This window comes from Dendrobates tinctorius, unplaced genomic scaffold, assembly GCF_039654945.1.
Source record: "Dendrobates tinctorius isolate UK_male_01 unplaced genomic scaffold, ASM3965494v1 ptg000016l, whole genome shotgun sequence".
Classification (NCBI taxonomy): domain Eukaryota; kingdom Metazoa; phylum Chordata; class Amphibia; order Anura; family Dendrobatidae; genus Dendrobates; species Dendrobates tinctorius.
Window position 1 is genome coordinate 34,203,290 of NW_027361684.1, and position 27,841 is coordinate 34,231,130.

Sequence of the window (27,841 nt, forward strand, 5' to 3'; positions counted from 1 at the left end):
CCATTCTACAGAAAAGTGTGAGTAGTTGAGGAAGGACACGGAAGAATCATGTCTGGAACTATTGCTAAACAGATTCATAATAATGGATTACTAACTGAATGTTGAATGTCAATGGCCACGTGGTATTCAAGGTAACCTGCAATACTGCACGGCCATTAACACTTATCAATCATTTATCAATACTTTTCCATGAATCTGTCTGAACACAGCACCAGGCTTACACAACTGCACACATTACAGTATTGTGGCCACATCTCTGTCATCTAGCTTCTGCCCTGTTGGACCATACGATCGCACAGGAATAATGTAATGTGTTTATTGTTCTGCCAACATATATCTTAGGCCATGTGCACAAACTGAGTATTTGGTGAGTTTTTTACCCCAGTATTTGTAAGCCAAAGTGGAACGGTCAGAGGAAAAGCATAATAGAAACATTTGCACCACTCCTGCATTTTTCACTTACTCCTGGTTTTCGCTTACAAATACGCAGGTAAAAAACTCACCAAATAATGAATGTGTGCATGTGGCCTTTAGCTGACCATACACATGACTTCAGAGTTATCTGTCCTTCATGGTTTGCCTGTGAAGGTTTTAGTTCTGAGCAAAGCTAAAACAACACATCAACAATTGATCTCTGTGTCAAGGTCTGAGCTTCCATTGATGCAGGTCTGTTTTTCTTACGTTAATAGCCTTCCAACTACAGCATCTAATAGCATTCCCAAAAATCCATCAAAACAATTTTTGACAGATATTTGACTCTGGGTGTAATGTCTCATTCTCATTTGGTCAGCAGAAATTGGTTTATATCACCTGCCTTTTTGGACATCTAAATTCTCTACTCAGCTTAAAGAGGTTCTCCGGTGAAAACAAGTTATCTTATCACCTATTCTTTGATGTAGCCATAATGCCGCGTGTCTCTGCATGTATACTTTATGGCTTTCTTGTGCACTGTATAATGTGGCATCAGGAGACCGAGCAACTCTAATGAGCTGATTCATGTTTCCTCTGAACTGACAGACTTGGATGGAACGGACTTCTTTCTGGCCAAAGTTCAATGGAGGACTCAGCAGATCCTGAGCTCCATGGACTGACAGTTGAGGTTTACTTTGCGGTCCAAAGGGCGGCTCCAGGAGTGCTGAGATGCTTTTTCTGGACTGAGTAAAGATAGCAACACTTCATGCAGATGTGAGCAGAGTCCTTCTTTCATAACCCTTTGTTATGCGACATCTACTCATTTTCTTGCCTGTGGCAGCAGCTCTGGGAGCACGTTATGGCTGAGGCGTTGTCTGAATTACTTACTGAATTGCTAATGTCAGAGAAAATGTTCTTGCCCTCTGACCGTGTGGTAAAGTCAAATGCTAATGAAATAATATGACGTGGGGACAGAGTGTAAAGGTTTTAGCCATAAAAATTACAACTAGAACAATTTTTCCAAAGACATAGAGGTAAATGTAGCATTAAAATAAACATGAGCAAAGAATTTCCAAATCCGTCCAAGAAAAAGAAAAGAGTACTAAAAAAATAATACTTTTAGTATTGAACAGATGCAAGATGGTTTATAAGACGATACCACACTGTTTTTTTGGAGCGGAGGAAATTGGAGTAAATGCAAGAAAGAATAGAGAATACTAAATCCATGGGGATGATAACCCGATGTCAGATTCATATGCAGGACTGTTATGTCCATTCATATAATGCTGGGTATATCAAAAGGGGCTCTGTGCTGCTATATAGAGGACAGAGTCCCCATTTATCACATCTATATAATCTTAATAGGGCACATGAACTGGCGTTGTCTTCAGGAGACAACCTGATGTTATTAAAGGAGTTACCCCACAAGCATAAATCATGATAGGTGATAAATGCACCGCCAGGATACCTGAGTCTCATAGCAGGTGGTATGTGCATGCACGACCACTGCTCCATTCACTTCTCTGGATGTATGGGTGCAGTTGAGCACAACCATGACCACCGCTCCCATAGACAGTGATCAAGCGACAATTGCACATACCGATCCACTAACATAAGGAACACAGGCTCACAGTTATCATGATTGTTGAGGGTCTCAGAGCTGAGGCACCCAGCCATCATTCATTCATAACCTGTCCTTTGGATAGAGTTGGTGAAAATCAATTCCCTCGTCCCAGTCCATCGGCCATAACAGTTGTCTGGCCGGTGAACGGGAAAGGGAGTACCTCCTCTTATCTGGCCATGTTTGTGTCTCTCTTGATTAGCCGACCTGGCGTAACATCACACCTACGTCAGGCTACGCCAGACCGGCTAATCAAAAGAAGAGCCGCTGATAAAGTCAGAAAAGAGGCGGCACTCCCTTGCCTGTCCAGTGGCCATAGATCATTGTCATGGCCGATGGAGTGGGATTTGGGAATTTGCACCGACTCTAGTAATAAATGGTCTTTGAGGGATAATCATCTCCATTGTGAGAATGAGAGGAAACATGGACTGTGAAATCTATGCCACCTGTGTGCACTTACCAAAGACAGAGCTCAGTTTTATGGAAAAATGAAAGCTGTGCCGTGATAACGAGTTTTGCTGTGTATAAGTTTTTGTAGGTAAGTGTGTTACTGTATTGCTTGGTTGTGTAAGTGACTTTTCATTCTGAGTAATTAGCTAGAATTGTTAGAGGTAAAAAGACTCCGACATAAAGACGCCGCAGCTTCAAGATCACGGCTTTCACACTAATTTATCCACTATGTGTACCTGACTCACGAGGCACAAATCTCCTGACTGAATCTATTACCAAGCAGGAGGTATAATTACTCCGGTCTTCCATCATCTGACATTCAGTAGGCTTTTCACTTACCTGGCTCCAAGTACATCTGCTGACAATGGCATAAAGAGGTCATTATAACTAGAGTCTATGTAATGTACGAGACAGCGCTAAATGAATGATGGAGAAGACGTGCTGTCATGCAGTATATTATGAGCAACTTTGGCTAAACTTAGAGATTCTAACTATATCTGTACCACAAATAAAGCTTATATGGTGGCCAAACATTCGTTCAATCAGCTATTCCTGCAGATCTTCTCATACACATACCATCTGGGAGAGGTGGGATATCCACATCATCACCCAGTCTAACCAAAACACAGTATGGCCCCGATTTGTCATTCGTTGGCGTATTTAAGGTCTCTTTACTTTATTTGTCTTGTGGTATTAGTTGATATTTTTGGTGCCAAATCCATCAAAATGGTGCATGCAATTCATACATTTTGTAAAAATAATCTCTCTTCCTATCTTGACGTGTATTTGCAACTTCTGGTGTCAAAAGTCACAAAAATTGGGCCAAAATTTTGACATACTCAAAAATACATCAGGGGTGGACTGGAGTGAAGTCGTGTAAAATTTTGCAACTTTTTAAAAAGTTGCAATTGATGAATCAGGTTAAAACATCTGGAATTGCTAGATTCTACCCACAAAGTGGGAAAAAAAACAGGCGAGCACATATAAAAAGATTTTAAGAAGCGCAAACAGAATAATGAATCGGGTGCTAACAAAAAAGAAGGCGCAAAACATACAAACTAGACAAAAATGATGAGCAAAGGCAATGAGGAATCGGGGACCATATGTCAATAGGACACATCGTTCCTCTACAACAAGGGTCCCCAACCTGTAGCTCGAGACCCACATGAGCATGAGGCTCGCGTGCCTGTCATGTGTGGCTCGTGGCTGTCTGTCAGCTCCATGCATTAGCACCAGGTGTAGCTAACAGGTGTTAAGAGCAGATCTCTAGATAGTGACTTTTGTGAGTAGTCCTGTACAAAAGTGCAAATATTAATGGGGGTAAGATAAAGTCGTTAAACCAGAAAAGTAGGGGGCTCTGAGTGTCACTACTGTGAGGGGGCAGGAGATGGATGTGGCTCGTGACCCTCTCTCAAAGGTGAATGTGGCTCTCAAGGTCAGTAAGGTTGGGGATCTCCGCTCCAGAGGCTATCGGTATAATTGGAGTTGACAGCTGGAGCATTTTCCAGTGTGGTAAAAACATATATGAAAATATATTTATAAAAGTTATAAATCCTCTTTAAATGCTGTTTTAGCCACAAAAGGAACTGGGTAAGAGCGATAAAACTCTGCACGTCACACATGGATGCAAATGGCTGGCACAATAAATCTAATGGAGCATGCTTAGTGATGAGCAGGACACGTTGGAGCAGAACCAGTCATCTAATGTTCTGTACTTGTTAATCATCCTCGGAGTTTGTGCTTGCAGATCTAAAACTAACAGATGCAGTATTGATCCCAGACACTGAGCAGGCTCAGAAATCTCATATATCCACAACAGAAAGATGAATGGCCATCATCATATTGGAAGATTTTCCATCTCTGTGTTTACCGAGCACAAGAATACAAGCTTTGCTGGGTAATGAGAGCTAAGGAAGTCGTGTGCACATACTCTTAAAGCAGTCATGATTGTGTAATTGATTGCTTTCCTCCCCTTTTTCTGTTTCCATTACTAAAGCTGGCATCTATCTCTCCTGACTCGCCCATACACATTAGATGGTTGGCCGGTCTCCCCAAAATCAGCAGGTACCGCCGACTTAATTCTGTGTTTTAGGGCCTTAACAACCAGTGGATATCCTGCTGGCAAACAATTTTTAGGTCATCATAAAATTTGAAATCCCTACAAAAATGTAAAATCGTATATAGAGAAAAGCTTTTTTTTTTTCACTAGACAGTCTCCTTTCCATATGTCCAATGAGGGTACAAAGGCAACAGGATCCCTCACTATTACCTACAGCAAAGAGCCCCTCACAAATAGTGACTCTTACGCTAGCGGACCCAGCCTACCCATGTACATTCGCCTTGTATTATTAAGGCACTATATGTAGGCACAGATCTATGCAGATGACCGTATGGATGAAATCGCTATATAAACCATACCCCCCATCCATAACCGCCAATGCAAATCCTAACCTCATCCGTCCGTAATGCAAATTGTACCATAGTGGATCTCTAAAAGTAGAGCATATCCAATGCTTATGCATCCTGCTGAGAATTAGTATTAAACCAAGTCTGCTCTGGAATCAGTAAAAATGCATTTATATTATTTCTGCCCATTAATTAGAGCCAAAGGGCTATCTATATACAAGTTAATCGGCGTTCATTGTAGGTTTAAACAGGACAACAAAAACTGATGGAAACAGAACGATCATTGATGCAATCATTCTGCCCCGTCAGCGCATCCCCTGGTTACATTAGGATTTATATGTCAGTGTATACGATCCCGTCATCCAACGAAGGTTTGCTCATTTGTCGGGTGATCTCCTGCATTTTTCACAGGCCCATAATCCGTATTGTGTGTTGTTATAAGTGTCCCTTCAGCCAATAAATGCACCGTTAAGTATGGCCTCTCCTTTTCAGTGAGATGTAACATGTTTACTGCTCTGTATGGTTTATCGCATGCCACATTACATTGTATTTTAGCCGTCAGCTACCGAATAAATGAATGAATGAATGAATGAAATAAGTGTTTTCTTCTTCAATCTACCAGTGATGCTCCTCATGAGCAAAACTTTTAACACCACATTTGCTATTTTTGTCAATTTTCTAACGATGTCACTATAAATCCTTCATCAAATCAATAATGGCTTAGAAAATATCCTGAGTAACTGAGCCATAATGAAGAGATGTGTCACATTGAGTGGGTGAGCTCTGCATACATCCCATCCAAACAGCAAGCCATCATGCTTCATATTCACAGAATGATGGCTTGTTCCTTAGTTACATGACATCTATAGTGGTGACGACCTAATGGTCAATCCATAGTAAACGACATTTGTCACAGGTGGTGGTCAGACCCCCTGGGACCTCTGTCGTTCAGCGGCAGCAGGAGGGGGCGCTCATAATACTGAGCTGCAGTACAAGACATACGTAGCCAAGTAAGCAGCGAAGGCCATCACTTTTTAGCTCCCCCCAAAAAAAATCATTACAATAATGATATAGTAAAAGAATAGAAAACTGGTTAGCTACGGTAATCCTAAATTATGAAGTACCTGGATAGCTGCATAAGTGGGAGTAGAAACCCTCAGATTTCAGCATGATAAGCAAGGATCCCCAGCCTAGAAGTACTGCAGAAAAGAAGAGATTTTCCACCACCGCAGTACATGCCATCCACCACCGACGTCGGTGCGCTGTAGCCAATGTAGGAGCCATTTTCTTTTCTTCTAGTGATTGTCAGTCTGTAAAATAAAGAAAGAAAGAAACAGATATGTTTAGTAGGGAAACACTATAAAATGTTCATTTATCTTCTGCTGTAATGCAATCCTGCACAAATCAATGAGATCAATCTACATTCAGTGGTTTCTATGGATGCCAGAGCCAAAAGTCAGACAAACCCCCTCCACATGTCCTAGTAGGGTGTGTAACAATGTATTCACCACTGCTTATACTGCTTCTGATGGTTGGATGTACTCATTATTCCGATATGTGATGTGAACGATCCTTCTCTTTTGTAAGGGACATTAGTTCTCGGTCGGTTATTTTCTCCGTTCACAAGCAGAGATTCTTATGATTAGGCCTCTTTCACACTTCAGTTTTTTACAATCAGTCACAATCCGCCAGGTTTTGAAAAAACGGATCCGCAATTTTCTTTTGAGGATCCGTTTTTTTCCCCCATTGACTTCCAATATTGGCGGATTGTGACGGATTGCCGTCCGTTGCATCCGTTTTTTTGCGGATCTGCCAAAAGTTCCTGTCCGTCACCATCCTCAAAGATTTCAAAACGGAGCTTGCAACGTTTTTTTCTCTCTCTCCCCCCAGCCAGCGGTTCCTTTAAATTTCCTCATTTTCAGGATCCGTCTAAAAACGGATCCTGTGCCATCCGTTCACATCAGTTGAGAACGGATCCGCTTGTCTGCCTTTTTGGCGGATTGTAACTGATGCAAATAACTGAAGTGTGAAAGAGGCCTTACAAGTCTATGAGAAAAAAGCTGATCCAGCGGCATCAGTCGCCGGATCCGTGTTTTTCAAAATTCGACGGATTGTGACTGATGGCAAAAAACTGATGTGTGAAAGAAGCCTTAGGGTTCAAAATTCTCCTATTATTACATTACCTGACATGTGACCAAGTCATCAATATGAGATTGGTGAGGGTCGGACACTCGGCACCTCCACCGATCAGCTGTTGATAGTGTAAGGAGCCAGGACACCTCGGCTCCCTAGTCTGCGCAGCGGCCATTCTGCTCCCGTTGAAGTCATCCCTACCGATCTGATACTGATGACTGATCCTATGTTTTAATCTAAAAAATCTGGACAACCCATATAAGTGTATAACTGTCATCAGAAGGGTCAAAGCTGCTGTGCACCAGTGAAAAATCTGTAGCAGGGACCCTTACCTGCCCCGTATTAGTTACAAAACCGATGCCCTCTCTTGTGGCAGAGGGGCCTTTGGGTCTTTTCTGCTATTTCTTAACCCCCTTCAACTCTGCCCCTGACTGTAAACCCAATTCATACATCGCACTTCACTGAGGATTCGTGCAAAATTCAGAATCTACTACACTGTCTGGACGGTCAATGTGACATGATACGACTAAAAAGTGGTACTAGAGAAGGAAAACAAAGAATCTGCAAAACATCTCAACCCTTTCATACATAATCATTCTGCATAACAGTAGAATTCGGTTGAAATGATAATTACCTGTTACTGAAAGGCCTTCTCCAATAGTAATTCTACCACTTAAAGAAGTTCTCACCTGTGCCCGCTGCCGTGTCTTTGCCAGGTAGCTGTGAACACCTAACAGGCGCCTGCTTATACAACACGACCATGTACAGGGATCAGAGGAGGCACACAACGATCAGAGGAGGCACACAATGCACAGGCAGGAAAGCAGTTAGCAAGTAAACACAAAGTCCCTGGGTTCAATCTTATCACCTTCATGATATTAAGAGGGGCAAAGATCTATTGCTTTAATTCCTTGACAAAGTTTCAAGATTACAGGAGTGGGAAGTAAAAGAAAACCCCAGATAAGAGAACCTCCAACAAACAACCTGGAAACAGATAAGAATCCTTTACCTAAGTGCAATTGCTTCCCATTCTGATATCTCTTTCTTTTTCAACAAATATGATATAAACAGGTGACAAACATCCTTTGACCCATCCAAAAACACATAAACATATTTTTAGGAACAGCTCATTAACCAGACACCGCTAAGATTAAGGGGAGACCAGATGGCGCAGCTGATCGCACTTGTCTGACCTCCATCTATCAGGAGAACAGGGATCCTTGGAGTCTTGTTTTCTGGCCAAAGGGGTCATCATATGAAGAGGCGGAAAGTCGTGCTGGACACATACATGCTCCTAACATACTTGAGTAGAAAGAGTCAAACACATACAAGGCCACCTTTTCAATCACTCCTTATTGGATGCGAAATCCGTCAGCCAAAGAATATGCCATAAATATCAGACAGATGTGGCCTCTGCCCTCATATCAGAATGATTACGGTACTGCTCCATCCTCCTCCTCCTGGATGTGGCAGCTGCCAGCAGTCAGGGGATACCTGCATCTAACAGACATTTATAGCATATCCTGTGGATGTGTCCTTGGTGGAAATACCCCTTTAAAGGCCCTTTTACATTTAGCGATGCACCAGCGATCCAACCAGCGATCCGACCCGGTCAGGATCGCTGGTGCATCGCTAAATGATCGCTAGTGAGCTTTCATACAGAAAGATCTCACAGCGATGCAGCAGCGACGCAGCGCACGATACTTACCATTCACACACAGCGATCCTGCGTCCTCCCGCCCGCCTCCACGCGTCGCTGGACGTCACAGCAGGAAGTCTCAGCAGGAAGCGCCCGACGAGAAATGGAGCCGGACATTCTCGCGCGATCAGCGATGGACAGCGGGGGAGCCGGTCGCTGGTAAGTATCACACATAGCGATATCGCTAGCAATATCGCTATAACGTCACAAAACCAGTGACGTTTTAGCGATATTGCTAGCGATATCGCTTAGTGTAAAACCCCCTTTAAGTCTACCTTATCTTCTTGTGCTGCAAAGTTGTGGGTTTCCTGTAAGAAGCCATTTCAGATTGAGTATAGTGTCTGTCAATGTGATTACTGCCTGGAAGTCTACAAAAATATCAACCCATAATCCAGGGATGTCAAACTCAAATACATCTTGGACATAGTCTCGGACCAACCTTGATATTTATTTAATAAAATTCTACAACTGAAAAAGTTTTTCCTTCTCATCAAACATATCAATGAACTTTTTTCACATGGAAACAAACTTAAAGGGGTTGTCTCATGAAGAAAGTACATATATTAAAGTACATATATTAATTAATAGATCTTTGAATAAAATATTGGAATAATATATTATGGGTCATGCTGCTCTCACCACATTCCCTCGAGTACGGGACTCGGCGCCCGACGTCACCACTTCTGGTGTCACGGCCGGTCCGGGGCTCCTGTTGAGTGCGCACGTGCACCTCCCGTGTTTGACTCTGTGGTTGTTCACTCGACTCCATGACTCTGTCTAGCGCGCATGCGCTTCCCCATGTCCTGTCTGCAGCCGCGACATCTCTATGGTCCTGGAGGACCTGACCTGGAAGTCCCAGCGCTTATGCAATTTATCAGGCTGCCTCTTCCTGTGGGAGGTGCCCGATTATTGTTGGACTTCCTTGCTAGGCCTGCTTGGCCGCGCTCTGTATTCAGGTCCCCTGCACTGTGCTCTGCGGTGCTTCTTAGCACACGCTCTGCTCCTGTACTGTGCTGTCGTGCTCCTTATCACACGCTCTGCTCTAGCCCTGTGCTCTGTCGAGCTTCTTAGCACACCCTCTGCTTTGCCTTGCATCCAGGCGTGCTTCCCAGAACTCGCCCTGTCTAGCCTTTTACTCAGGTGTGCTATCCTGCAGGCGCCCTGCTTTGCTCCATGCCCAGGTGTGCTTGTCACTGCACGCCATACGCGCTCCCGTACCCAGTGTGCTCCCGTGTACACACTTTACACTATCCAGTACCCAGCGTACCCCTGTGTTCACACCCTGTACTGTGCTGAACCCTCCGTACTTCCGTGCACACGCCCTGTACTATCCTTTACCCAGCGTGCCCCTGCGTCCACGCTTTGCATGCTCTTGCATTCTGCGCGTTCCCTGTTGCACCTTGCTCTGTGAGCCGGCCACCTGGTTCCAGCAGTCATGGTACTTTGCCCCCCTGGGTCTGCCCCTGACACTCCCTGTGTAAGGGGTGGTCGTCACTAGGTCAGCTCGCCCTGGGTGGGTTGGTATCACGACCCAGAGGGTCCACTACAGGAGTCATCACATTAGGTAAGTAAAAAGTATATGACCCAACGGCCTAATTTAAATATGTAATAACAAAGGATAAAAACCTTGGATAATATAAATAATAAAGTAAGATACAACAAAAAAGTTCCCTCAAACACAGTATGATACCCCCACAGTGAATTCCTCCACATGCACAGTATGATTGACCCTACTGAACCCTCCCTCCATCCCCTTGACAAAGAATACTGATCCCATCACCGTATGATTCTCCAACTGTAATCCCCAAAAAAGCCCTCCATACAGTATAATGGCCACAAAAAAAGTGCTCCATACAGTATAATGGGCCCCACAGTCATCCATACAGTATAACGGGGTCCTGTATTGCCTTCCATACAGTATTATCGCCCAACATAGTGATCCATACAGAATAATGACCCCACATAGAGTTCCATACAGTAAAACGGACCTCACATAGTCATCCATACAGTATAATGGGCCTCACATAGTCATCCATACAGTATAATGGGCCTCACATAGTCATCCATACAGTATAATGACCCCGCATAGTGCTCCATACAGTAAAATGGCCAAAATAGTGCTCCATACACAATAATGGCCCCAAACAGTGCTCCATACAGTATAATAGTATAATGGCCCCATATAGTGCTCCATACAGTATAATGGCCCCATATAGTGCTTCATACAGTATAATGACCCCACATAGGGCTGACATAGTGCTTCATACAGTATAAGCCCAAATAGTGCTCCACACAGTATAATGACCCCATCTAGTGCTCCATACAGTATAATGGCCCCAAATAGTGCTCCATACAGTATAATGGCCCCATATAGTGCTCCATACAGTATAATGACCCATCATAGTGCTCCATACAGTATAATGACCCATCATAGTGCTCCATACAGTATAATGGGCTGACATAGTGCTCCACACTGTATAATAAGCCCAAATAGTGCTCCACACAGTATAATGACCCCATCCAGTGCTACATACAGAATAATGGGCTGACATAGTGCTTCATACAGTATAAGCCCAAATAGTGCTCCACACAGTATAATGGCCCCATATAGTGCTCCATACAGTATAATGACCCATCATAGTGCTCCATACAGTATAATGACCCATCATAGTGCTCCATACAGTATAATGGGCTGACATAGTGCTCCATACTGTATAATAAGCCCAAATAGTGCTCCATACAGTATAATGACCCCATAGAGCGGTCGTCTTGTAGTGACATCATCGTGCTCGCTGAGCTGAGATGTCAGATGCAAAGAGGGAATGATGGGAGAGGGAGCGTCAGCTAATGCTTCCTCCTCCATAATTTCTTTCAACTGTATCGGCATCTAGGAGGCCAATATAGTTGAAAAAGCGATATCGCTGGCCAAATATACTCAGGGTACCTGCCTGGTGTCGCAGGCCAGATATACTCACCCTGCGGGCCAGAGTTTGACATGTGTGCCATAATCAATACTTTATTTCACATATCTCCTGTTCTGGTATTTCTCATTAAATATGTACACTGCATAATAAGATTTTATACATTAGGTATAATTGTAATGTCCCTTTTTATGTAAATTTTATAGTGTTACTCGTGTAGGTTTTTTAAGAAAAGCAAATTGAATCAAATCTACTCATTTTACAAATGATTTGTCCAAAACCTTATGGCTTACTTCATGAAAAAAGACACATAGGAAATGTTTTAACATAGTCCTAAAATAGGCCTCCACCAGAAACAATGTCTGGATGCTAACACGATAACAAAATGACGGCTCCTACGACGCCAATGGAATCTGGTACTAAAGAGCTGCATCACTGTGTCTCTAAGGCCTATTTCACACATACGTTTTTGCATCAGTTGCAATCCGCAAAAATGGCGGGACACGGATATGCAAGTGTTTTGGAAGCAACGTGTGCTACCGGACCGCTGCTTTGACGGATCCGGCAACGGGAGAAATTTAAAGGAAGAGAGAGAAGAGAGAGAGAGAAAAGAAAGAAAGAAAGAAAGTTAGTTTTTACCAGCCGCCAGAGCGGGATTTAGGGTTAAATTTCCGGCAAAAGCAATGCTTCCGGGCATGCGCAGTTACAAATGCGGATCCGGCCAGCCAAAAAAACATTGCATTGCCCGTCCTGTCATGTCAGCGGACACCAAAATTTTGGCGGATCCGTAAAAAAAACGGATCCAACGGATGACCATCCGTCAAGATCTGCAGATAATGAAAGTCAATGGGAAAAAAACGGATCCGCTAAGAAAAATGGCGGATCCGTTTTTTTTGCAAAACGGCTGATTTTGATTGATGGACACAAACAGATGTGTGAAAGAGGCCTAAGATGTTTATTAAGAGCATATCCAGAAAAATGGAGAGGTTTCAATTATTTACCAGAACAAGCAGTTCAGCAAAGGTACTGACTTGATCATAGGAGAAATCAAACAGGATGACATGACATGGATGTCTTATATTCCAGGCACCATGGTTGTATGTACTGAAGCTTTTTACCAGAGTAATCAATGATAAATATAAAAAGGGCCAGGCAAATATAATATTGCTTTATGCAACGTAATGCCATAAAGCTACACACGGTAGAAAAAGATTGTGATTTTAGATAGATATTCTAATTAAACTCCAGGTTAGAAAATCTGATTAATGCTGGGTGTGATGGAGAATGTGATTGTTAATAATTGGCATGGTGGATCTTTTCTGCTGGCAGCATAGTGCCAATCATGATTCATTAAACATCTCGATCCCGCGAGACTTCTTGCTTGACGTACAGGCTCACATCTAAAGCTGTACATGTCTGTAGCAATAGGTCATCAGATTACTCAGGTCTTGCTCAGATTTAGGCTTAATAATTTCCTAAATTAGATTTTGGTGGCGAACTTTTTCAAAACACATGTCTAGCTTTTGATATCATGAAGATTTCTTTGGATAAAGTGTTGAGAAATGTCATCAATGCCATTGTCATGTTTGTAAATGCAGTCTGTGCAATGATCCAGAATTGCATTCCAAAAATCTAATGACTAAAGGGATTGGTCATCATAGGATAGGTATTCAATATCAGATTGGTGAGGGTCCGACACCCAGCACCCCCACCGATCAGCTGTAATTATCTGGAGCTGCACTGAGGCGCTCCATTCAATGTGTAGTTGCCACTGCTGGGTACTGCAGATCAGCTCCTATATGCTCAGTCAGGATACATCATCAAGATCTGGTGACCTAACAACTCTTCTAATATCTAAAACCTCTTGGCACTGCTTCCTGGCTCAATGTCCGCACTTGGAACTATGTACACTTGCTTATTAATTGGATATAGAAAACTAACTATCCCACTTAATTATTGGATCTCAGCCTAAGGCCGGGGTCATACTTGCGTGCATAATGCGAGAAACTCTCGCAAGTCTCTTGCATCAATACCCGGCACTGCCGCCGGCACTCGGGACTGGAGTGTGCGGCTGCATGTATTTCTATGCAGCTGAACGCTCCGGTCCCGAGTGCCGGCGGCAGTGCCGGGTATTGATGCGAGAGACTTGCGCGAGTGTGATCTTGGCCTAAGTGTGCCTAATCTCACGCCTGTCTGCTGTTTCAGAAGATTTCCAGCAAAATTGTGACTGTCCGAACCAAAAGGGTATGTTCACAAGGTGAAGATATGGCACAACATGGATTTTCCAGGTATAAAAATCTGCAGGGTATTAAGGAACTGCCGAGTTTTCCAAAGTGAAGCCACTTCCGGAAGAAGCCAGTGGTCTTTTACCTGAAGCGGCTTCGCTAGTGGTTTTGCCATCGTTATTTGTGGCGCTGGCTTCCTTAGTCTATACTTCCAACTATAACAAGCAGGGAGCTTCCAAATGAAGACGCCCGAAGAATGAACAAGTGACCTCTTTCAACCGTGTCAGTTTCCGATGCCCGAAGCGGTTAGGAGACGTAAGAAATGACTGAACACGAGCACAAGCAATTTATTTACTTTGCTGTGAATTATGTTCGATCTTTTGGGGCACTTTTTCAGGCAGTTTATAGGTAGAATCCGCCGTAAAAATATGTATGCGCACTTACACTGACAGGAAGAGCAAAGTGGATGATACTTTAATAAATCTCACTATTTTATATGCACAAGTAAAAAAAAAAAAAATGTTCGGGAAAGCCATTGCAAAAAGCGTCCAAAAAGATGCCAAGAAATCCACTTCAGCAAAACCACCACTGACCGTCCAAAAGATGTCGTGTGCAAATATCACACGACACGGCAAGCTGGCATTGTGTGTCGATAGTATGTGATTACATGTTTGTGGTCGTGTGCCGACCAGCTTCTCATCCACGTCTCTCAACAGAACGTCACCAGTCGAAATGACAAGCAGAGGCGGATTCTAGCGGTGTTCACATAACACACTGTTTCGGCTCATTCAGACGTACGATTTTTGCACACGAGTGTTATCCGTGATTCTCATGGCAAGCCCCTCGTACCTGTGATAGTCTATGGGGGTGTGCAAATGTACACGATTTTTTTTCATCGGACCAAGAGGTCCACAGAATATAGTGGAGACATGTCCGAGGGTCGATTCAAAATCAGCAATGCGAGTCAAAGGGGAAGTGAAAAAATTGGAATGCACTCGGATAATATCCAATTGTGTCCCGATTTTCAGGGACTGTCAAAATGGAGACGGTGGGTTTTTTTTTTTCTTTTTTTTTACACTTTAACCATGTAAAGGAAAACTGAATGACACTAGTACCACACTCTGATAAGACCGTGATCAGTACAATTGGTCCGATTTTCTCATACCTGAAAAAACTCCAAGTCTAAATGAGTCCTTTAATTTTTTTTAATCTGTGCTTTTGATCAAATTTTCATCAGTGTTTGGTAAGTTTTTACTATCAGCGTTTCGTCAGTTTTTCTCATATGAAAATTAAATCTCAATGTTTTCTGCAGCTTCTCCTATCGGTCTGGGGAAAACGGACAGTGCGCGGATGGCAAAAATCCAGCAGTCAATGTGGGTGTTAGAACGCGGACCCCACTGATTGGCAGCACAACCTACAGTGAAAAGAAAAATCCAGCTCTTAGTTCTTCCAAGGTTAAATTTGTTCAAAGAGAAATTTTTTAAAAGTCCAACTTCATAAAGACAGCATAAATGTCACCACCATACTTGGGGACACAAGAACAGATGCGTTTCGAGCTTACAAGCTCTTAATCATTGGAGCAAAATTTCTCCTTCAATAAATTTAACCCTGTAAGAACCAAGAGCTGGATTTTTCTATTCATTGGATTCCCCTCCTGCTACACTGCAGACTTCCGTGCTCAGGTCTCCTGGATCTACTAAGGGGTGAGCTGATGGTTTTTGTCTTTCACAACCTACAGTATGTGATATCGTGAAGGCATGCATCTTTTGGCTAAAAACATTTTTTGTAATAGCATTTAATTCAAACAGTTTGTATTTGTGATTCCCCCGGGAATGGGGCAGTGTACAGCAGTACTAACACTGTACAGCAGCACCAACACTGTACAGAAGCACTGACACTGTACAGAAGCACTGACACTGTACAGCAGCACCAACACTGTACAGAAGCACTGACACTGTATAGCAGTACTAACACTTTACAGCAGTACTGACACTGTACAGAAGCACTGACACTGTACACCAGTACTAACACTTTACAGCAGCACTAACACTGTACAGGAGCACTAACACTGTACAGCAGTACTAAAACTGTACAGGAGCACTGACACTGTACAGAAGCACTGACATTGTACAGCAGTACTAACATTTTACAGCAGTACTAACACTGTACAGAAGCACTAACACTGTATAGCAGTACTAACACTGTACAGGAGCACTAACACTGTACAGGAGCACTAACACTGTACAGGAGCACTGACACTGTACAGAAGCACTGACACTGTACAGTAGTACTAACACTGTACAGGAGCACTTACACCGTATAGCAGCACTAACACTGTACAGCAGAACTGACACTGTACAAGAGCACTAACACCACTGTACAGCAGCACTGACACTGTACAGCAGTACTAACACTGTACAGAAGCACTGACACTGTACAGGAGCACTAACACTGTACAGAAGCACTAACACTGTACAGAAGCACTGATACTGTACAGCAGTACTAACACTGTACAGGAGCACTGACACTGTACAGCAGTACTAACACTGTACAGGAGCACTAACACTGTACAGAAGCACTAACACTTTACAACAGTACTAACACTGTACAGGAGCACTAACACTGTACAGAAGCACTGACCAGCACTAACACTGTATAGGAGCACTAACACTTTACAACAGTACTAACACTGTACAGGAGCACTAACACTGTACAGAAGCACTGACCAGCACTGACACTGTACAGCAGCAATGACATTCTATAGCAGCACTAACTGTACAACAGCACTGACACTGTATAGCAGTACTAACACTGTACAGGAGCACTAACACTGTACAGAAGCACTGACACTGTACAGCAGTACTAACACTGTACAGAAGAACTGACACTGTACAGAAGAACTGACACTGTACAGAAGCACTAACACTGCATAGGAGCACTAACACTGTACAACAGTACTAACACTGTACAGGAGCACTAACACTGTACAGGAGCACTAACACTGTACAGAAGCACTGACCAGCACTGACACTGTACAGCAGCAATGACATTCTATAGCAGCACTAACTGTACAACAGCACTAACACTGTATAGCAGTACTAACACTGTACAGAAGCACTGACACTGTACAGCAGTACTGACACTGTACAGCAGTACTGACACTGTACAAGAGCACTAACACTGTACAGAAGCACTAACACTGTACAGGAGCACTAACACTGTACAGGAGCACTGACACTGTACAGCAGTACTAACACTTTACAGCAGTACTAACACTGTACAGAAGCACTAACCCTGTATAGCAGTACTAACACTGTACAGGAGCACTAACACTGTACAGCAGTACTAAAACTGTACAGGAGCACTGACACTGTACAGAAGCACTAACACTGTATAGCAGTACTAACACTGTACAGGAGCACTAACACTGTACAGCAGTACTAAAACTGTACAGGAGCACTGACACTGTACAGAAGCACTAACACTGTATAGCAGTACTAACACTGTACAGGAGCACTAACACTGTACAGCAGTACTAAAACTGTACAGGAGCACTAACACTGTACAGAAGCACTGACACTTTACAGCAGTACTAACACTTTACAGCAGTACTAACACTGTACAGAAGCACTAACACTGTATAGCAGCACTAACACTGTACAGAAGCACTGACACTGTACAGTAGTACTAACACTGTACAGGAGCACTTACACCGTATAGCAGCACTAACACTGTACACCAGTACTAACACTTTACAGCAGTACTAACACTGTACAGAAGCACTAACACTGTATAGCAGCACTAACACTGTACAGAAGCACTGACACTGTACAGTAGCACTGACACCGTATAGCAGCACTAACACTTTACAGCAGTACTAACACTGTACAGAACACTGACACTGTATAGCAGTACTAACACTGTACAGGAGCACTGACACTGTACAGCAGTACTAACACTGTACAGGAGCACTAACACTGTATAGCAGCACTAACCCTGTACAGGAGCACTAACACTGTACAGCAGTACTAACACTGTACAGAAGCACTAACACTGTATAGCAGTACTAACACTGTACAGGAGCACTAACACTGTACAGAAGCACGACACTGTACAGTAGTACTAACACTGTACAGGAGCACTTACACCGTATAGCAGCACTAACACTGTACAGCAGAACTGACACTGTACAGTAGCACTAACACTGTACAGTAGCACTAACACTGTACAGCAGTACTAACACTTTACAGCAGTACTAACACTGTACAGAAGCACTAACACTGTACAGTAGCACTGACACCGTATAGCAGCACTAACACTTTACAGCAGTACTAACACTGTACAGAAGCACTGACACTGTATAGCAGTACTAACACTGCACAGGAGCACTAACACTGTATAGCAGCACTAACACTGTACAGCAGTACTAACACAGTACAGAAGCACTAACACTGTATAGGAGTACTAACACTGTACAGCAGTACTAACACTGTACAGAAGCACTAACACTGTACAGTAGCACTGACACCGTATAGCAGCACTAACACTTTACAGCAGTACTAACACTGTACAGGAGCACTGACACTGTACAGCAGTACTAACACTGCACAGGAGCACTAACACTGTATAGCAGCACTAACACTGTACAGCAGTACTAACACAGTACAGAAGCACTAACACTGTATAGGAGTACTAACACTGTACAGCAGTACTAACACTGTACAGCAGCACTGACACTGTACAGAAGCACTGACACTTTACAACAGTACTAACACTGTACAGAAGCACTGATACTGTACAGCAGTACTAACACTGTACAGGAGCACTAACACAGTACAGAAGCACTGACACTACAGCAGTACTAACACTGTACAGGAGCACTGACACTGTATAGCAGCACAGTCTGTAAGGAGCACTGACACTGTATAGCAGCACAGTCTGTAAGGAGCACTGACACTGTATAGCAGCACAGTCTGTAAGGAGCACTGACACTGTATAGCAGCACAGTCTGTAAGGAGCACTGACAGTATACAGCAGCACGGTCTGTACAGCGGCATGTGATACTTTTCTTTGCAGCCGCCTGCAGTGTAGTTACTGTCGCCTATTTTCACACATAGCGGTTTTCAGGAAACCGACACATTTTTAACAGCTTTGTCTTCTTGCCCGCAGGCGCTGCAGTCACGGGATGCGTAAAGGTCTATGGGGAGATAGGACCCGATGTACAAACGACGCTTTCGGTGGGTTGTGGTGAAGGTTTTGGTGCACTCGGTCTGAGGGGAAGGATTTCTCTCTTACACGTGAGGAGATACCGGGCCGCTGCCGCCCCTCGCAAGAGGAGACCACCCCGCTGTCACCTGTGACACAGTCAGACGCTCGGGGCGACTTCCCGGACGAGCGCCCGGCTTTGCTAAAAAAGAGCAAATAGGCGCGCTCCTGATGGACAGGCTCCGCCTCCAGAACACCGATTGGTCGACCGAGACTTGAGAGCTTCCTGTGATTGGTCGGTCAGTTAAAGCCGGGCAAGGGGAGGGGGGGACAGGTGTCACAGCAGCCGGTTTGAACCGGCAGGCGCGAGGCTGCGGCTCTGCGGAAGAAGTGCTCGCTCGTGAGGGGAGACGGGAGAGCGCGGCTGGGCACGGCGGAGGAGGGAGGGTGTGTGTGTGCTGGGACTGAGGGAAGAAGGAGAGGGGGCAGGGGCGCTGCCATGGACCGACAGCTCGGCGGCAGCTGTAACACAAACAGTATGGAACATTGTGGACAGGACAGTGCACAGGTGTCAGTAATGACGGACGGGAACGGGCTGCCGGTGTACCGTCAGCTCAGCGACGACACTGATAATGGGAGAGACATGAGGCACAAAACACGGAAAGGCGCCAGTGTGAGAGGACGGGACGGACCAGGGGGACGGAGTATAGGAGGAGGGCCCGGGACACGGCGTAACGGACGGAAAACGGGCACATAGCCCGCTGTGTGAGGAGCGGAGGCCGCGGACAAAGGAGACGGCCAGTGTATCAGAGAGTGCAGGGAGCGACACCAGGATGGGACGTGTGATGGCGGCTGAGGGTGACACAGGCTCCGGTGGTGCCAGCATCAATAAACTGCACAGAAAACGGGGGCAGTGTGTACAGGACAGTATATACAGGGGGCAGTATGTACAGGACAGTATATACGGGGGGGCAGTATGTACAGGACAGTATATATATATATATATGAGGACAGTATATACGGGGGGCAGTGTGTACAGGACAGTATATACGGGGGGCAGTATGTACAGGACAGTATATACGGGAGGCAGTGTGTACAGGACAGTATATATATATATATGAGGACAGTGTATATACGGGGGGCAGTGTGTACAGGACAGTATATACAGGGGGCAGTGTGTACACTACAGGACAGTATATACAGGGGGCAGTGTGTACAGGACAGTATATACAGGGGGCAGTATGTACAGGACAGTATATACGGGGGGCAGTATGTACAGGACAGTATATATATATATATATATGAGGACAGTATATACAGGGGGTAGTGTGTACAGGACAGTATATACAGGGGGCAGTGTGTATAGGACAGTATATACAGGGGGCAGTGTGTATAGGACAGTATATACAGGGGGCAGTGTGTATAGGACAGTATATACAGGGGGCAGTGTGTACAGGACAGTATATACGGGGGGCAGTGTGTACACGACAGTATATACAGGGGGCAGTGTGTACACGACAGTATATACAGGGGGCAGTGTGTACAGGACAGTATATACGGGGGGCAGTGTGTACAGGACAGTATATACGGGGGCAGTGTGTACAGGACAGTATATACGGGGGGCAGTGTGTACAGGACAGTATATACGGGGGCAGTGTGTACAGGACAGTATATACGGGGGGCAGTGTGTACAGGACAGTATATACAGGGGGCAGTGTGTACAGGACAGTATATACGGGGGGCAGTGTGTACAGGACAGTATATACAGGGGGCAGTGTGTACACTACAGGACAGTATATACAGGGGGCAGTGTGTACAGGACAGTATATACAGGGGGCAGTATGTACAGGACAGTATATACGGGGGGCAGTATGTACAGGACAGTATATATATATGAGGACAGTATATACAGGGGGCAGTGTGTACAGGACAGTATATACGGGGGGCAGTGTGTACAGGACAGTATATACAGGGGGCAGTGTGTACAGGACAGTATATATGGGGGGCAGTGTGTACAGGACAGTATATACGGGGGGCAGTGTGTACAGGACAGTATATACGGGGGGCAGTGTGTACAGGACAGTATATACAGGGGGCAGTGTGTACAGGACAGTATATATGGGGGGCAGTGTGTACAGGACAGTATATACAGGGGGCAGTGTGTACACTACAGGACAGTATATACAGGGGGCAGTGTGTACAGGACAGTATATACAGGGGGCAGTATGTACAGGACAGTATATACGGGGGGCAGTATGTACAGGACAGTATATATATATGAGGACAGTATATACAGGGGGCAGTGTGTACAGGACAGTATATACAGGGGGCAGTGTGTACAGGACAGTATATACGGGGGGGCAGTGTGTACAGGACAGTATATACAGGGGGCAGTGTGTACAGGACAGTATATACGGGGGGCAGTGTGTACAGGACAGTATATACAGGGGGCAGTGTGTACAGGACAGTATATACAGGGGGCAGTGTGTACAGGACAGTATTTACGGGGGGCAGTGTGTACAGGACAGTATATACAGGGGGCAGTGTGTACACTACAGGACAGTATATACGGGGGGCAGTGTGTACAGGACAGTATATACAGGGGGCAGTGTGTACAGGACAGTATATACGGGGGGCAGTGTGTGCAGGACAGTATATACAGGGGGCAGTGTGTACAGGACAGTATATACAGGGGGCAGTGTGTACACTACAGGACAGTATATGCGGGGGGCAGTGTGTACAGGACAGTATATACAGGGGGCAGTGTGTACAGGACAGTATATACAGGGGGCAGTGTGTACACTACAGGACAGTATATGCGGGGGGCAGTGTGTACAGGACAGTATATACAGGGGGCAGTGTGTACAGGACAGTATATACAGGGGGCAGTGTGTACAGGACAGTATATACAGGGGGCAGTGTGTACACTACAGGACAGTATATACGGGGGCAGTGTGTACAGGACAGTATATACGGGGGGCAGTGTGTACAGGACAGTATATACAGGGGGCAGTGTGTACAGGACAGTATATACAGGGGGCAGTGTGTACAGGACAGTATTTACGGGGGGCAGTGTGTACAGGACAGTATATACAGGGGGCAGTGTGTACACTACAGGACAGTATATACGGGGGGCAGTGTGTACAGGACAGTATATACAGGGGGCAGTGTGTACAGGACAGTATATACGGGGGGCAGTGTGTGCAGGACAGTATATACAGGGGGCAGTGTGTACAGGACAGTATATACAGGGGGCAGTGTGTACACTACAGGACAGTATATGCGGGGGGCAGTGTGTACAGGACAGTATATACAGGGGGCAGTGTGTACAGGACAGTATATACAGGGGGCAGTGTGTACAGGACAGTATATACAGGGGGCAGTGTGTACACTACAGGACAGTATATACGGGGGCAGTGTGTACAGGACAGTATATACAGGGGGCAGTGTGTACAGGACAGTATATACAGGGGGCAGTGTGTACAGGACAGTATATACGGGGGGCAGTGTGTGCAGGACAGTATATACGGGGGGCAGTGTGTACACTACAGGACAGTATATACGGGGGGCAGTGTGTACAGGACAGTATATACGGGGGGCAGTATATACAGGACATATATATGAGGACAGTATACAGGGGGCAGTGTGTACAGGACAGTATACAGGGGTCAGTATACAGGGCAGTACACAGATAAGCACAGTATATACAGGGGGCGGTATATGAGGGTAGTATCTACAGGGCATTATGTAGATGAGGGCTGTACAAGCACAGTATACACAGGGCAGTATATATATCATGGTGGCACCACCACTCTCCCACTATTCCCAGTAATATACAGCACAGTTACTGACAGATCAGCCTTCTGCCTGTTCACACTAGCACACCTCTGCTGCCGGCTGGACCCCGCGCGAGCTCCGTGCAGTGATCGTGGGCTCTCAGCTCCCGGGCACTTGTCTCGCACATCGCCCGCCTCCATCTCTCCGGCCTCCCCGGTGCTCCGGCAGCGCTGCCCCTCCATGTACGGCCGGGGCATCAGCTGTCATGCCCGGCAGGACTCGGTACTCACCGGTGCAGTGGACTCTGATGACAGTGGATGCTGCCCGGGATCGTGGCCAGCGCAGTCCTTCCTCTCGCTGATCCCGGCGGTGCGGGTCCCGGGGCTGCCTCTCTTCCTTATTTGGACCGGATCGGTTCCGGTGCCGCAGCCTCTTCTCTCCTTTCTCGGGCCCGACCGAGTTGTTTTCTCATTGCTCTTTATTCGGGTCCTTTTTATTGCGGAGCTTCTGAGAAAAACAGTGCTCGAATGTGATTGGCCGACAGGGGCTAGAAACAGAATCCAGCCAATCAGCAGGCGGCGAGATAAAGAGAAGTGATGGAACAAATACATATAGTAACCAGAGAGAGTAAAGTCAGAGTGCAGAGAAGTGGAGATCTATGAGGGGACCCCCCTCTCTCTCCATGACGGGACCCCCATCTCTCCCCATGAGGGGACCCCCAGCTCAGCCCATGAGGGGACCCCCATCTCTCCCCATGAGGGGACCCCCAGCTCACCCCATGAGGGGACCTCCATCTCTCCCCATGAGGGGACCTCCATCTCTCCCCATGAGGGGACCCCCAGCTAAGCCCATGAGGGGACCTCCATCTCTCCCCATGAGGGGACCCCCAGCTCACCCCATGAGGGGACCCCAGCTCACCCCATGAGGGGACCCCCATCTCTCCCCATGAGGGGACCCCCATCTCTCCCCATGAGGGGACCTCCATCTCTCCCCATGAGGGGACCCCCAGCTCTCCCCATGAGGGGACCCCCAGCTCACCCCATGAGGGGACCTCCATCTCTCCCCATGAGGGGACCTCCATCTCTCCCCATGAGGGGACCCCCAGCTCACCCCATGAGGGGACCTCCATCTCTCCCCATGAGGGGACCCCCAGCTCTCCCCATGAGGGGACCCCCAGCTCAGCCCATGAGGGGACCTCCATCTCTCCCCATGAGGGGACCCCCAGCTCACCCCATGAGGGGACCCCCAGCTCACCCCATGAGGGGATCCCCAGCTCACTGCATCCTAGCCTGCCAAGAAGCCATTCACCTACACTATGCCCAGTGAGTGCAGTGCAGGATCTGCTGGAATAAGCAGTGCATTGTACTGACATCTGAGTGCTGCCCAACAAAGAAGTCAAGAAGCTGAAAGCTGGCACCTTCTAATATGAGCCAGATAGCTGTACAATGGAGTGAGCAGCTGACATGTCACTATGGCACAGCAAGATTTACCCTTCTGCACACCAGCTCTGAACTGAGCATTTTAACCTCAGAACTACATTGCTCAGATGGAAAGACATATGGAGACTTCTAGACGTCCATTGTTGTTTTGTCCGCTCGAGGAAACCTGATCCATGGACACCAGCCAATGAGATTCCACAGCAAAGACAAAGAGGACCACAGACAGAGACCATCACCCAACAGCAAGACAAGGAAAACTCTCTTGACCATCAAAAAAAGACGTTCCTTCATTGCAAAAACCAGGCAATGTTCCCAAACTCTGGAGAGAATTGGCTTTCCCACAAAGAAGGAGAGAAGTGTCTGATTGCTGGGGGCCCAATAGTCATCAGATCAAGGGTCCCAATCAGCAGTTTTCTCCTTATCATATGACCGCACTGAAGAGCAACTAGTACGGATTGTCCCATCAAAATTAAAATAATGACCTTGGACAACACCTCCAAGATTTACAATTATTTGGGAACCCTGCTCATTATGAATTATGTATTTCCTTCATACAGAATCCCTATCTACTAACCAGGGCCAATTGGTGATTCCCCAGAAGCCTCTGGATCTGTGAGGACCAGGGCTCATTTAGAAAGGGCTAGTAATACCCACATGGAACCACTCTCTCAAGAAAACAAAATTAATGCCAAAGAATTTTGATATACGTCTATATACAGCAATAATAATGATACCCCTTAATAACTGTGGGGGTGTATTATAAATATATATCTCACTGTAAAAACTGTATGACAGTCTAAAAAATACAACCAGTCTCACTGCCCAATGTGCATAAATGCATCTGTCACCAGAGAGGAGACATCATACTAACCGTCCAGGTTACTGTTCATACCGTGTGCGATAATGGCAGTCTTGAAATCAGCACATAGCAACTCCTCTCCTGATAGGCTTTGATGAATTCCAATGGTGGTATATTGCTCAGTCCAAAAAATGCACAATCCGAAAGAAAGCGGGCTAATATTGGGTAAAGTTCAAAAGGGTCACCTCTGCTATAATCACGGGCGATGCTCCGGCCGGTAGCAATCGCCCAATTCTCCCGTTGTTGTGCTGCCCGTTAATGGTGGGACATGCAGCGGGAGACGCGGTTAGTGCCGGCAAGGTGCCTTCCTGAGGAAGGAAGCAGTAAGCCTCCGAAACGCGTAGGATTGGTTGTTGGTTCTGTCAGTCTTTCTAAGCCGGTCACGTGACTCAACACGTGACTGTGACGTCACGCAAGGTCCTGTACCTTGCCGGCACTAACCGCGTCTCCCGCTGCATGTCCCACCATTAACGGGCAGCACAACAACGGGAGAATTGGGCGATTGCTACCGGCCGGAGCATCGCCCGTGATTATAGCAGAGGTGACCCTTTTGAACTTTACCCAATATTAGCCCGCTTTCTTTCGGATTGTGCATATTTTGGACTGAGCAATATACCACCATTGGAATTCATCAAAGCCTATCAGGAGAGGAGTTGCTATGTGCTGAATTCAAGACTGCCATTATCGCACACGGTATGAACAGTAACCTGGACGGTTAGTATGATGTCTCCGCTCTGGTGACAGACGCATTTATGCACATTGGGCGGTGAGACTGGTTGTATTTTTTAGACTGTCATACAGTTTTTACAGTGAGATATATATTTATAATACACCCCCACAGTTATTAAGGGGTATCATTATTATTGCTGTATATAGACGTATATCAAAATTCTTTGGCATTAATTTTGCTTTCTTGAGAGAGTGGTTCCGTGTGGGTATTACTAGCGCAAATTCCTGCTTTATTTTTAATTATTTTTAATTGTTTTAATATTCAGACAAAAAGGTGGCATAGTCTGTTAATTTGCAGCTGTTATACCCTCACACAGCGCCGTTGGTTGTTAGAAATTATTTTCTCATTTAGAAAGGGGGTCAAAAAGTTAAATAAAGACACCCTTTGATTAAAAATATAGCATGTGATTTTCCTTAGTAAGGGCTCGTGCAGACAACAGTATTTTTGGTCCAAGTGCAATCCAACAAAACATCGGATCACGCTTGGACAAATGTAATTCTATTGGGCCGTTCACATGTACATTTTTTTCCTCGGACTGAGTCTATCTGACGAAAAAAATTGCATGACTTGCATTTGGAATTCGGATTGCACTTGGCCATGCAAGTCAGTAGGTCCATAAAAAAAAAATCAGAGAGCACTCTATGCATTCCGATTTTTGTGGACTGACAGAAAAGAGAAGATGGAGAATTTTTTTTATTTATATCTTCACATCAGAGAAAATTGGATCACACTGTCCTCTCAGTCTGATCATACTCCGATCAGGGTGAGATTAACATAATCAGACCAATTGTCTCAGATGAGAGAGAATACAGTCGTAGAAAACCATACCTAACACGTCTGTCAGCTGTTCATTAGAGAAGACCCCCCAATTTACGAATGTTGGAGTACTTTGATGCTTGCCGTAAAAATTTAGTTTCTGTCAGTACTAATTTAGATAGGATCTGACAAATATCTATAAAGGCTCCCAAAAAGTGACAACAAGGATTTTTAATGTGTCTAATCTATTGCATGTCTTATTTGTCCTAATTTATGTGATGATCAATAGGTTGGGGGCAGTATAGGGTTATTGTTTTGCTGTATTAAGTTTTTTGAATAATACATAAATACTTGTATTGCTACGTGATGGATCCTAAAAACTCTACGTCTATGGCCAGCTTTACTTCTTCACTATATGCATAAATACGTAATGTGGCATTTATGTGAATGTTTTTCCTTCAAAAGAAAACAACTTACAGATTAAGGCTGGGATCACACATGCGAGAAACATGGCCGAGTCTCACATGTTAATACCCGGCACTGCCGCTGGCACTCGGATCGGAGCGTGCGGCAGCATAGCAATACATGCAGCCTCATGCACCACTTCCGAGTGCCGGTGGCAGTTCCGGGTATTAATAGGCGAGACTCGGCCATGTTTCTCGCATGTGTGATCCCGGTCTAATGGGGTTGTTCACTGCTTTTATATTGATGACCTATCCTTTGGATAGGTGATCATTATAAGATTGGTGAGGGTCTGACACCCAGCCCCACCTACCGATCAGCTGTTATCACCTCTGGTGGTGGTGATGTAAACAGCCATTGTCCTGACGAGTATGTCACGTCCTCCTGGAAAACTGGGGAGAAGGCCCTTTTACATTTAGCGATGCACCAGCGATCCGACCAGCGATCCGACCCGGTCAGGATCGCTGGTGCATCGCTAAATGATCACTAGTGAGCTTCCACACAGGAAGATCTCACAGCGATGCAGCAGCGACGCAGCGCACGATACTCACCTTTCACACACAGCGATCCTGACGTCCTCCCGCCCGCGTCCAGCGTCGCTCGTCTCACACAGCAGGAAGCAGACGACGAGAAATGGAGCCGCCCGATCTCGCGCGATCAGCGATGGACAACGGGGGAGCCGGTCGGAGGTAAGTATCACACATAGCGATATCGCTAGCAATATTGCTATAACGTCACAAAATCAGT

The 27,841-nt window shown here is 45.5% G+C and overlaps 2 protein-coding genes across 4 annotated transcripts in view; one reads left to right on the forward strand and one right to left on the reverse strand.

The window, feature by feature from the left end:
* SLC43A2 (solute carrier family 43 member 2) overlaps positions 1-23,365 on the reverse strand; it is an 80,265-nt gene extending 56,900 nt beyond the window's left edge. The window contains exons 1-2 of one of the 3 annotated variants that reach the window (XM_073565654.1): positions 23,139-23,365; positions 6,013-6,198 (exon numbers count right to left, since the gene is read on the reverse strand). In XM_073565654.1, the coding sequence (XP_073421755.1) occupies positions 6,013-6,172 (160 nt within the window). In that variant the 5' untranslated portion in view covers positions 6,173-6,198; positions 23,139-23,365. Of the gene's footprint in view, positions 1-6,012; positions 6,199-7,710; positions 7,865-19,161; positions 19,292-23,138 lie in introns of those variants that run through there. The other 2 variants (XM_073565656.1, XM_073565655.1) reach the window with 2 other exon arrangements.
* Positions 23,366-25,569: 2,204 nt separating this feature from the next.
* LOC141080440 (coiled-coil domain-containing protein 63-like) overlaps positions 25,570-27,841 on the forward strand; it is a 93,579-nt gene continuing 91,307 nt past the window's right edge. Inside the window, exon 1 of the mRNA XM_073565659.1 lies at positions 25,570-25,839. The gene's annotated coding sequence lies outside the window, so the exon portion shown is untranslated. The remainder of the gene's footprint in view (positions 25,840-27,841) is intronic.